The 10,303-nt window shown below is 36.5% G+C and overlaps 2 protein-coding genes and 1 long non-coding RNA gene across 3 annotated transcripts; all 3 read right to left on the bottom strand.

The window, feature by feature from the left end:
• Nucleotides 1–4,698: 4,698 nt before the first annotated feature.
• Nucleotides 4,699–5,246, bottom strand: LOC130592019 (uncharacterized). Its single transcript, XR_008970056.1, has 3 exons — nucleotides 5,059–5,246; nucleotides 4,913–4,979; nucleotides 4,699–4,812 (listed from the first exon to the last, which is right to left on the bottom strand). It is a non-coding gene; the product is annotated as an uncharacterized LOC130592019 (long non-coding RNA).
• Nucleotides 5,247–6,038: 792 nt separating this feature from the next.
• Nucleotides 6,039–7,054, bottom strand: LOC130591815 (uncharacterized). The gene is made up of 3 exons (XM_057395744.1): nucleotides 6,902–7,054; nucleotides 6,401–6,817; nucleotides 6,039–6,308 (listed from the first exon to the last, which is right to left on the bottom strand). The coding sequence occupies exons 1-3, from the start codon at nucleotides 7,052–7,054 to the stop codon at nucleotides 6,039–6,041; spliced, it is 840 nt and encodes a 279-aa protein (XP_057251727.1).
• LOC130591814 (uncharacterized) lies at nucleotides 7,051–9,487 on the bottom strand. Its single transcript, XM_057395743.1, has 4 exons — nucleotides 9,257–9,487; nucleotides 8,841–9,193; nucleotides 8,431–8,754; nucleotides 7,051–7,173 (listed from the first exon to the last, which is right to left on the bottom strand). The coding sequence occupies exons 1-4, from the start codon at nucleotides 9,480–9,482 to the stop codon at nucleotides 7,051–7,053; spliced, it is 1,026 nt and encodes a 341-aa protein (XP_057251726.1). The 5' UTR covers nucleotides 9,483–9,487.
• Nucleotides 9,488–10,303: the final 816 nt, after the last annotated feature.

The following is a 10,303-nucleotide window of genomic DNA, read 5'->3' as shown; positions in this document are numbered from 1 at the left end:
CAAACTAAGTGGCACTTAGCAAATATGTTAAAGGAACTGAATAATAAAGGAACTAGACTTAGGCGTGAATTATGTAACGGTTAAAAGATAATGGAGTAAGTCATGCCTAGATTATAGGAAATTAGTTATTTCTAATTTCAAATGATAAAATCAGTTTTAAAAAGAAAATCTGTTTTGGAAAAGATTTATTTTTTCGGAAAATAAGAAAATAAATATCCGGTTTTAGAAAGATTTTATTTCAAAGATATTATTTTCTTAAAGATTAAAATTCAGTTTAAAGATAAAAAGAGTTTATAAAAACTGATTTTTGGATAATGCTCAAGGAACTCCTATTAATTAGGAGTAATGGCTGCATTTTATCCACGTTCATTTATAGTTCATGGGATCATGGGACATGATGTAAAACGTGTTCCTTAGGGGAAGGAACATCATGGGTAAATGGATTAAAACGTGTACTCTAACATTAATCCCACGTTCTTCATGATTAACACTATAAATATAGAAGTCTAGATAAGTTCCAAATTGTGTCTGACTAAGTAATTAAGTGAGTTTAACTTATTAAGTGTCAGTGCCTTCATTCTCTCATAATAGCCATTTGTTCTTTGCCTTCTTACTCTAATTCCACTAAGCTTATTTCGATCAATTGTATTTTGGTTTTTGGGGTAAGGGAACTTTGAGTGAAGTCACTAGTGGAAAAAACATCAAGTGCTCCGGTTAAAAACGCTATAAGTGCTCCGTATTTCACCCGTAGCAGACCCCATACGAGCACTTGAGCATTTTTCAAGTGCTCCGGTTAAAAACCGGAGCACTTAAGTTTACAAGTGCTCCGGTTGCACTAACAACCGGAGCACATGATGCTGTTTTATTGGTTAGACTTGAGCAAGTGCTCCGGTTGATAAGAGACAACCGAAGCACTTGTGCTTCATGTGCTCCGATTGTTTTGAATCAACCGAAGCACTTGTTGTAATTTTTTTTTTTTTTAAAAACCAGCGCTAGTATTATTAGCTTCCTAAAAGTATTACAATTTACAATAGAGCGCCTGCAGCCTCATTTTCACCACCATACTTAACCTCCTCTTGCCCTTCTTATATCACCAACATTATATGTACAAATGATACAAAAAAGTGCACATGAAATTCAAAATCCAACAAAGAAACATTCAAAATTAAAATACGTACTATTATTATATATATATAAAGTGTATAATTGAGTTACAAAACATTACCATAGATTTAAAGTACGCGTTTACAACGTATTTAGAAATTAAATTCATAGACAACAATCGGTAATGAAGGAAGCAAACTTGTCTCGAACTTCATTGATTTCCTCAACAGTAAATGACTCCTCCCTTGGTGTATTGTAAACCTAATAATTAATAAGATCAAATAAATACAATTATATATATACATATATATAATATAAACAATAGCAAGAAATTTTTGGTCACATTCTAGTCAAGTTGCATATGGTAAAACATTAACATATTTAGATCTACCAAATCAGTATGAAATAGATATGCTTGATGGAGGGCTTACTCCAAATAGTGGAAAGGACAACTTGTTGGAGCTTGGGAATACAGGGATGATCCAGGGTTTCATAAGAAAATAGCAACCCATTGACCTTGTTGCCAGGGTTTAGGAGGCGCAAAGGATGCAATTTTACCCTAAGTAGTCAAAGACGATTACAATGGCTGTTTGTGAAAGATTCACAAGATGTTTTTCCTTTTCTCTTTTCTATGGGGGCGGGGGTGTTAGGATCAGAATCTTTTCTGATATTCGACTTCCTTATGGTTTTACTGCTGCTATGTTAGGACTAAGGATTAAGATGCACATGTGCATGCTGTTTATTCGTGTTTTTAGATCAACTCTAATGTAGAATTCATGGGGGCTCCTCTGTTTTCTGAGCATAGTGTCATGGAATTAGGTTACATGGATACTGGATCCCCAACAGTGAGCTCGAGCAGGTCATGGAAGTCTATGGAAATGGAAATACAGTCTTTACTTGAGAAGCTAGTAGACATAAATGATTCAATGAGCAGATTCGCTGCATCTGCTACTCCGGCTACATCAGTTACTCAAAAACTGGCAAGACACAGAGACATACTTCATGAGTTTACCCAGGTATTCTTTATTTGCTGTTACAAGTTTGAACTTTTTCTTTTTGCTGGTTGTCTTATGTGAAGATTGAAGGCTATAGGTTATTGACGTGGATTACTTTTGTGAACATCGAACTGGTAGAGTTTCCTGGTCTCATGTGGATCCAAGTGTGGCTTGGCTTGTGAAGTATCTAATCCTGAAATTTGATCATCCTAGTCAAGTTTGTGCAACTAAAGGCAGTTTCAAGGCCGTTTTCGGCTATTTTGGGTCAAATTCATCCATTTTGTACTATATCATGTAATTTTAGGTTGCATTCTGGTCTCATATGTTGTTTAAGGACTATTAGGACGATTACTAGTCTAATTTGATCATCCTAGTCAAGTTTGTGCAAGTAAAGGCCGTTTCAAGGGCGTTTTAGGCTGTTTTGGGTCAAATTCATCCATTTCGTACCATAGCAAGTAATTTTAGGTTACATTCTGGTCTCATATGTTGTTTAAGGACTATTAGGACGATTACTAGTCTAATTTGATCATCCTAGTCAAGTTTGTGCAAGTAAAGGCCGTTTCAAGGCCGTTTTCGACTGTTTTGGGTCAAATTCATCCATTTCGTACTATATCATGTAATTTTAGGTTGCATTATGGTCTCATATGTTGTTTAAGGACTATTAGGACGATTAGTAGTCTAATTTGATCATCCTAGTCAAGTTTGTGCAAGTAAAGATCGTTTCAAGGCCGTTTTAGGCTATTTTGGGTCAAATTCATCCATTTCGTACTATATCATGTAATTTTAGGTTGCATTCTGGTCTCATATGTTGTTTAAGGACTATTAGGACGATTACTAGTCTAATTTGATCATCCTAGTCAAGTTTGTGCAAGTAAAGGCCGTTTCAAGGGCGTTTTAGGCTGTTTTGGGTCAAATTCATCCATTTCGTACCATATCAAGTAATTTTAGGTTACATTCTGGTCTCATATGTTGTTTAAGGACTATTAGGACGATTACTAGTCTAATTTGATCATCCTAGTCAAGTTTGTGCAAGTAAAGGCCGTTTCAAGGCCGTTTTCGACTGTTTTGGGTCAAATTCATCCATTTCGTACTATATCATGTAATTTTAGGTTGCATTATGGTCTCATATGTTGTTTAAGGACTATTAGGACGATTAGTAGTCTAATTTGATCATCCTAGTCAAGTTTGTGCAAGTAAAGATCGTTTCAAGGCCGTTTTAGGCTATTTTGGGTCAAATTCATCCATTTCGTACTATATCATGTAATTTTAGGTTGCATTCTGGTCTCATATGTTGTTTAAGGACTATTAGGACGATTACTAGTCTAATTTGATCATCCTAGTCAAGTTTGTGCAAGTAAAGGTCGTTTCAAGGCCGTTTTAGGCTATTTTGGGTCAAATTCATCCATTTCGTACTATATCATGTAATTTTAGGTTGCATTATGGTCTCATATGTTGTTTAAGGACTATTAGGACGATTACTAGTCTAATTTGATCATCCTAGTCAAGTTTGTGCAAGTAAAGGTCGTTTCAAGGCCGTTTTCGACTGTTTTGGGTCAAATTCATCCATTTCGTACTATATCATGTAATTTTAGGTTGTATTATGGTCTCATATGTTGTTTAAGGACTATTAGGACGATTGGTAGTCTAATTTGATCATCCTAGTCAAGTTTGTGCAAGTAAAGGTCGTTTCAAGGCCGTTTTAGGCTATTTTGGGTCAAATTCATCCATTTCGTACTATATCATGTAATTTTAGGTTGCATTATGGTCTCATATGTTGTTTCAGGACTATTAGGACGATTACTAGTCTAATTTGATCATCCTAGTCAAGTTTGTGCAAGTAAAGGCCGTTTCAAGGCCGTTTTCGACTGTTTTGGGTCAAATTCATCCATTTCGTACTAATATCATGTAATTTTAGGTTGCATTATGGTCTCATATGTTGTTTAAGGACTATTAGGACGTTATGTAGTCTAATTTGATCATCCTAGTCAAGTTTGTGCAAGTAAAGGTCGTTTCAAGGCCGTTTTAGGCTATTTTGGGTCAAATTCATCCATTTCGTACTATATCATGTAATTTTAGGTTGCATTATGGTCTTATATGTTGTTTAAGGACTATTAGGACGATTAGTAGTCTAATTTGATCATCCTAGTCAAGTTTGTCCAACTAAAGGCCGATTCAAGGCCGTTTTCGGCTATTTTGGGTCAAATTCATCCATTTCGTACTATATCATGTAATTTTAGGTTGCATTCTGGTCTCATATGTTGTTTAAGGACTATTAGGACGATTACTAGTCTAATTTGATCATCCTAGTCAAGTTTGTCCAACTAAAGGCCGTTTCAAGGCCGTTTTCGGCTATTTGGGTCAAATTCATCCATTTCATACCATAGCAAGTAATTTTAGGTTACATTCTGGTCTCATATGTTGTTTAAGGACTATTAGGACGATTACTAGTCTAATTTGATCATCCTAGTCAAGTTTGTGCAAGTAAAGGTGGTTTTAGGTCAAATTCATCTATTTCATACCATAGCATGTAATACATTCTAGTCTAATAAGTTGTTTAAGGACTAATTAGGATGAAACTAAGTCATAGTTTATATGGGTACGGAATGTTACGAACCTTCTCAAGATCATCGACTTCTGTGCAACAAGTAAGTATATCGAACATAAACCTCATCACGTAATAGCCGCAAGCAACTCCGTCTTGTTGTTGTGCGCACTAAATTCAAAATTATTTTCAAAAAAATAATTCTCAACATGACGATCAATAAAATTAGGGAAAATAATAACTTAAAGATAGGACAATCAAAATCCTTTACCTTCACTGATTTCCATTGAGGAAGTGTGGCTCTTCTTGGACCACATCCACGTAATCTTTTCATCACACTACAATACCACATTTTATAATAGTTACAATGTTATGATGTTAATAAAGAACAAAAAGGAAATGAAAATAAAACAATACCTATTCAATATGCTTTTGATTAGTAAGCCTCGGGGTGGTTCTTGACGCATAGAATCAAAATGGTATATTGTGTGAGTTGAAGGAGATATTACCAAGAGCATCCAATGGTGACTACAACAAAAAATTAAGTTCGACAATCATATGTATACCAACAATAGTTATCCAAAATAGTATTATGAAAAGACATTATCAACTAAAACTAAAACATACTCTTCAAGATATGGGGCAATAATATAGTTATCTTTAGATCGAACACATGGGTAATACTCCTTTCAACGTACTCATTCGCTTCAGCATGGTTCTTCAAGTAATTGTCACCACGAATCTCTTGTGGACATAACCACCCAACTTTTGAAACAGAATCACATCCAAGTAAATCTTCATAAAGTGCACTAAAAGAAGATTTAATTAATTTAGATTGAAAATCGTCAACAACCAACAAAATATAAAAGTAGTTATTTTTATTAGATCACCTCATGAAGACTTGTAATATAGATACATTTAACATCGCGCCGGAGAGGAACTCACGAATATCCTCTTTATATACCCAAGTAGCTGAATCGTCATCTAAGTAGTGGAATTGAGATTTATCCAAATCAACCTTTATTGGGGAGGAATCAGACAAGTTGGTAACACGAGCATGTAGCCAAGAACATGACTTGCTAAGGGACTGGAGCACTTTTTCACACACAAGTGGAGTTCCTTTTGGATTCACATCAGGAGATGAGCCCTTAGATGAAATCTTACCTACAACTACACTCTTAGGTTGTGAATCCGCCTTGTTATTGTTAGCTTTTGAGTCCACCTCATTCTCTTTTGATCGGTTGTCTTGCGAACTCTCTTTGTCCGCATCCAAATTCTTCACTTTTTTGGCCGATTCTGTTTTTTTCTTCAAAGCCTGTTTAAGAAAAGACACCATTACACAAAAAGAACATAGTTGAAATAATCATTAGGAGTATATAGCACATATTTTACCTTATCTAAAATCGCACCCAAGCACATGGCCATATCACAAAACTACCTTGCGCGTCGTTCAGAACAGTGACGCTCCACTCTGGCCTAGGGACCGGCAATGAGAAATCTTCAAATCCACATATAATGGTGTCTACGGACACACTAAAATAAGAACCTGCTACCGGCAGCAAATGTGATGTCTGGCCCTCTCTCGGTGGTTGTGCCCGACCATAAGCAACCACAACCAACTCACCATCTGCTGATTTGGGAAGTAAAAGATTGCAAGGGGTCTCCTCCTATTTAAAACATAATTGGCTAAGTCAACCATTAACAATATATATCATATAGTTTGTTGGAAAAGCAACTAAAAAACTAATTCTTCATTTACCTCTATATCAGGCACTGGGGGGTCAAGTAGCAGAGGTTTAGGTATCGAACCAAGTACCTCTCTAGGTGTCTCGGGATCTTGCTGGCTTAATTTGTCCCCAGGAGTGACATTGAGCTCGAGCTCGTCAAGACTAGGTAATCCCATGTGCTCCAAGATGGCGCTGAATTGATTCTTCATCCTTTTCTCAAGCTCCTCTATTGCAGATTTCATTTTGCTCTCCATATCTTGTGATGCATTAGACACTGAGCTTGATCTTGTTGCGGAGTACTCTGCACCATAAACTTTTCTCAAGCCTAGTCGTACCCCTCCTTTGCCTTTCACACGTCCATCATGGTCCTTACCTAGTACCATATATAAGGCATCCTTGTTCGCTTGCGGAACAAACTCGCCTGTACTCTCTTTGTTCCTCCACCCAAGCTAGTGAAAGAAAGAACACATAAGAAAACGGTTAGTTGGAAACTGAAAAAGCTAAATTTAAGTGAAATGACCATAAATACTAACCACTGCTTCGGCTATCTTCTTTGTTCCCGGATCAGAAATGGTTCTTCTCCCACTTGCATCTCGAGTATGAAGTGAACAATACCAATCAGCAACTCGATCAATGTTCTTTGTCGTAAGTGTAGAGCCAGAAGTTGCCCCTGATGATGAGGTCATGCTTGGGAAAAATCTTTTTCTTGCATCCACTCCTTTCTTTTCTCTTCATAAGTTTTAGGACCCATATGATGATAGAACTTTTTCTGCTTTGAACTTTCGTAAGCTTTAGCACGCCTTTCCTGTAGATTTAAAATAAAATAAAAGGTAAGTTTAAGTCAATAAATGCATATAATACAATTAAAAAGTAACTTTATTAAAAGTATTGTAACAATGTTGCTGCCTTCAGTTACAGCTTTGAAACCTCTGATTTCTTATTCAATATTCCAGTTTTTAGCTACTATTTTAATTCTTTTTCATGCTCCTGCTGCTGCTGTTATCTTTCTGTTGATATTCTGATACTTTTCACTGAATTCCAGGACAAACTATCATGTTCTTTAGTTCTGAAACTAATTTTTCTGTTTCTTCATACAACTTATCCAACTTAAAAATCCAACTTATCCAGGGCTGCATGCAACGTTAACAAACAAGAGTCAATACTCACTCTCTTATTTAGGAGCTTTACGTGACGGACTAAATACACATTTATGCAGCTAATTTTCATACAAGACAGAAGCACTTCTCCCTCAAGTGTAGCAGCAACTGCATACCTCTGTCCACTAGAATTCACTCTACATCTGTTCTTGATGTATCTATTGCATAGCCTTCAGGTATGGCCTACCTAGCACCTAAATTGATTTTTCATATTTATGGAAGAATATCTAGGATGATAATCTCGACATAAAACTCATCAACCTACTAAAAGAATCTATTAACGTGATACTGAAAATTGGAGATATTAGATAACATCCACTACCCCAGAATTGAGCATCCACATTAAGTACCTGTATCCAACTTTTTTTTCTGTTTGAACTTTTTAAAGGTGTTTTTGAACTTATGAAAATAGTTGCAAAGCATAAGGAAAATAATATCTATATAGCATTCTAAGGTGATCAGAAAGGGAGATTTAGGTACATGAATACCCTTATAAGGCACTGATGCTTTAATAGAATCACCGTACCTGATAAGAAATTTATTTTGTAACTAATTTTTTGGTCAGATTTATGATTGAATTTCCAAGTCTTGAAAAACTGTACATGACCCTACATGTCATCCAACTTCTCCTGTTATTTCTAAAAAATGTCTATGCTTCTGTAGACTCTTTTAGAAAGAGAAGAAAGAGTATGTAGCCCTGTGGCTGGTTAATTGACAACCTTAATAATATCTTAGAGCTAGATATAAAGCTGAGGCTGCATGCTGCACGTTTCTAGATATATCAGACCTGGCTTTATGGATATATAGCTGGTTCTATGTATGGTCAGTTTCAGTCCTCTAGAATGTCTGACTTCCATTCAATTTTTATTCTCTTAAATGAAAACAAAAAAAGGATGAAAACTTACAACTTCTTTCGGAGTAGTTTTTTGGGCAACAAATGCTTCCCAATCCTCTTTTGTGATGTGATCCCATATTTGATAAGGCAACAATGTCCGTACTTCCGTCTTTTCAGAAGCCTTTTTATTTTCCCTTCCCGCCTCATTTCCCGCTTCCTCTCCTCCTTCATTCTCCTTTTCCTTTCCTTTTGTCAACTTCTTAGACGTAGTTTTTTTTCTTCTTAACGTGATCCATCCACTCACTAACTTTGTCTTGAAGTCTCTAAATCTTTCCGCAACAGCCGAAAGAAACACTTCCTTCTTCGCTTCATCGGGTTGAATATGAAATAGATTCTAAAAAAAGGGAAAACATAATAGTTACTTAACAAGTATGTTATACATAATATGCAGCCAAATATTTGGTAAGCTTCTACACTTACCACTGTATCTTCCCACAACGCCTTCTTCAAACCCTCTGACACCTCACTCCATTTAGCCAAAATGGAGAGTTTGCGCATGCAAATGCCAACTTGTGTCCCATACTTCATACGCCACTTACCACATGGTTGACCAAACTGATTGTATTCAAGGTGCATGGGATCCTTCATGTTACTCACAATTCCTTTTGTCGGACCTCGTCCTCGTCTCTTTTTTGGAACGTGACTCACAATTTCACTTGTTGTGGTACGGACTTGTAAGCCGCCTTGAGTTTGAGGAGCTGACACCATCTCATCCTCCTCTTGCATAGGGGCTGCATTATCGGTTTGTTTCTCACCTTTATCCTCCATCTCACCTTTATCCTCCTCCATCTCACATTTATCCTCCTCCATCTCACCTTTATCCTCCTCCATCTCACCTTTATCCTCCTCCATCTCCGGATCATACTCGACATCATCATCATCACTAAGATCACGCTCTATTTCATCATTCCCGGTACCATTATCATGCTCCTTACTCCTGCATTTGCGTTTTGTTCCCTTCTTTGATTGGGTTTCATATGCCGTAGAATTAATTCCCAATTTTTGCATTTTCAATTTATTTTCCGCTATCCTCTTTTCTCTACATTTCTCATAATCTCCCATCTTGAATGTCTACAATAAGAGTAGCTTCTGCACAAAGAGTTGATAGACATTCAGATTAATGACAAAGAACTGAGCAATCCACTCGAAACAGAAAGCTCCAAAATATAGGAGAGAAGAAAAACGAAGAGAACCAGTCAAGACTCAAGATAAAATTTCGAGCAGAAAGCGAACCAGGCACTGAGAAGAGTGACTTGAAAAACAGAATAGAATAAGAAGTCAGAACTATAAAGTGAACGGCAAAAGGGGCTAGAAACAAGCCTTATACTTTCTGTCATCTCTGCTGGTTAGTGAAGTAGAGTAGTTTACTTTGAACTGTCCTTCACCTTACAAGTTTAAAGTAGCTTAAGCATGAGCTATTAATCTTATAGGAAGTCCCGCAGGATCTTAAATAATGGTCCATCACCAATACCAACCCCGGAGACGAAGAGAGTCATCTTAGAATTCAATCTCACTCGACTTTATCTTACTACAAGTAAAGCAACTCATTCACAGTGAGCACTGTAAGTTTAAGGAAGCTGAAGTCTATAGCCATTCTTACCTATACAGTATACATTTTCAGATTATACATATTTACTGTCACAATTTTTCAAGTGAATATTCTTAGAAGAGCTTGGCTTTCCCACCTAGTAAACTACTTGAACCATAATTTTTCAAGAAAGAATCAAGATAGAAATTCTATTCGTCTGCGAATAATTCTCACAATTTCTGAATACACCTAGTAAACTACAGGGGAACTTTACTATAGGATATCAGAGCAGAGTAAGGTGCACGAATTTACTGCAGGACTGTGCACCAGCTTGGGTATAGGTGGGCATATCACA

Source organism: Beta vulgaris, chromosome 6, assembly GCF_026745355.1.
Source record: "Beta vulgaris subsp. vulgaris cultivar EL10 chromosome 6, EL10.2, whole genome shotgun sequence".
In the NCBI taxonomy this organism is placed as follows: Eukaryota; Viridiplantae; Streptophyta; class Magnoliopsida; order Caryophyllales; family Amaranthaceae; genus Beta; species Beta vulgaris.
This window is presented reverse-complemented; position numbering and strand designations above follow the sequence as displayed.

Excerpts from the sequence above, each read along its gene's own strand:
- LOC130591815 (XM_057395744.1), bottom strand. The coding sequence starts at position 7,054 with ATGACCTCATCATCAGGGGCAACTTCTGGCTCTACACTTACGACAAAG. Across the intron at positions 6,818-6,901 it reads AGAAGATAGCCGAAGCAGTG|CTTGGGTGGAGGAACAAAGA; the intron begins GTTAGTATTTAT and ends TTCTTTCACTAG. Across the intron at positions 6,309-6,400 it reads CCCCAGTGCCTGATATAGAG|GAGGAGACCCCTTGCAATCT; the intron begins GTAAATGAAGAA and ends TGTTTTAAATAG.
- LOC130591814 (XM_057395743.1), bottom strand. The coding sequence starts at position 9,482 with ATGGGAGATTATGAGAAATGTAGAGAAAAGAGGATAGCGGAAAATAAA. Across the intron at positions 8,755-8,840 it reads CGTTGTGGGAAGATACAGTG|AATCTATTTCATATTCAACC; the intron begins GTAAGTGTAGAA and ends CCCTTTTTTTAG. Across the intron at positions 7,174-8,430 it reads AAACTACTCCGAAAGAAGTT|GAAAGGCGTGCTAAAGCTTA; the intron begins GTAAGTTTTCAT and ends TTAAATCTACAG.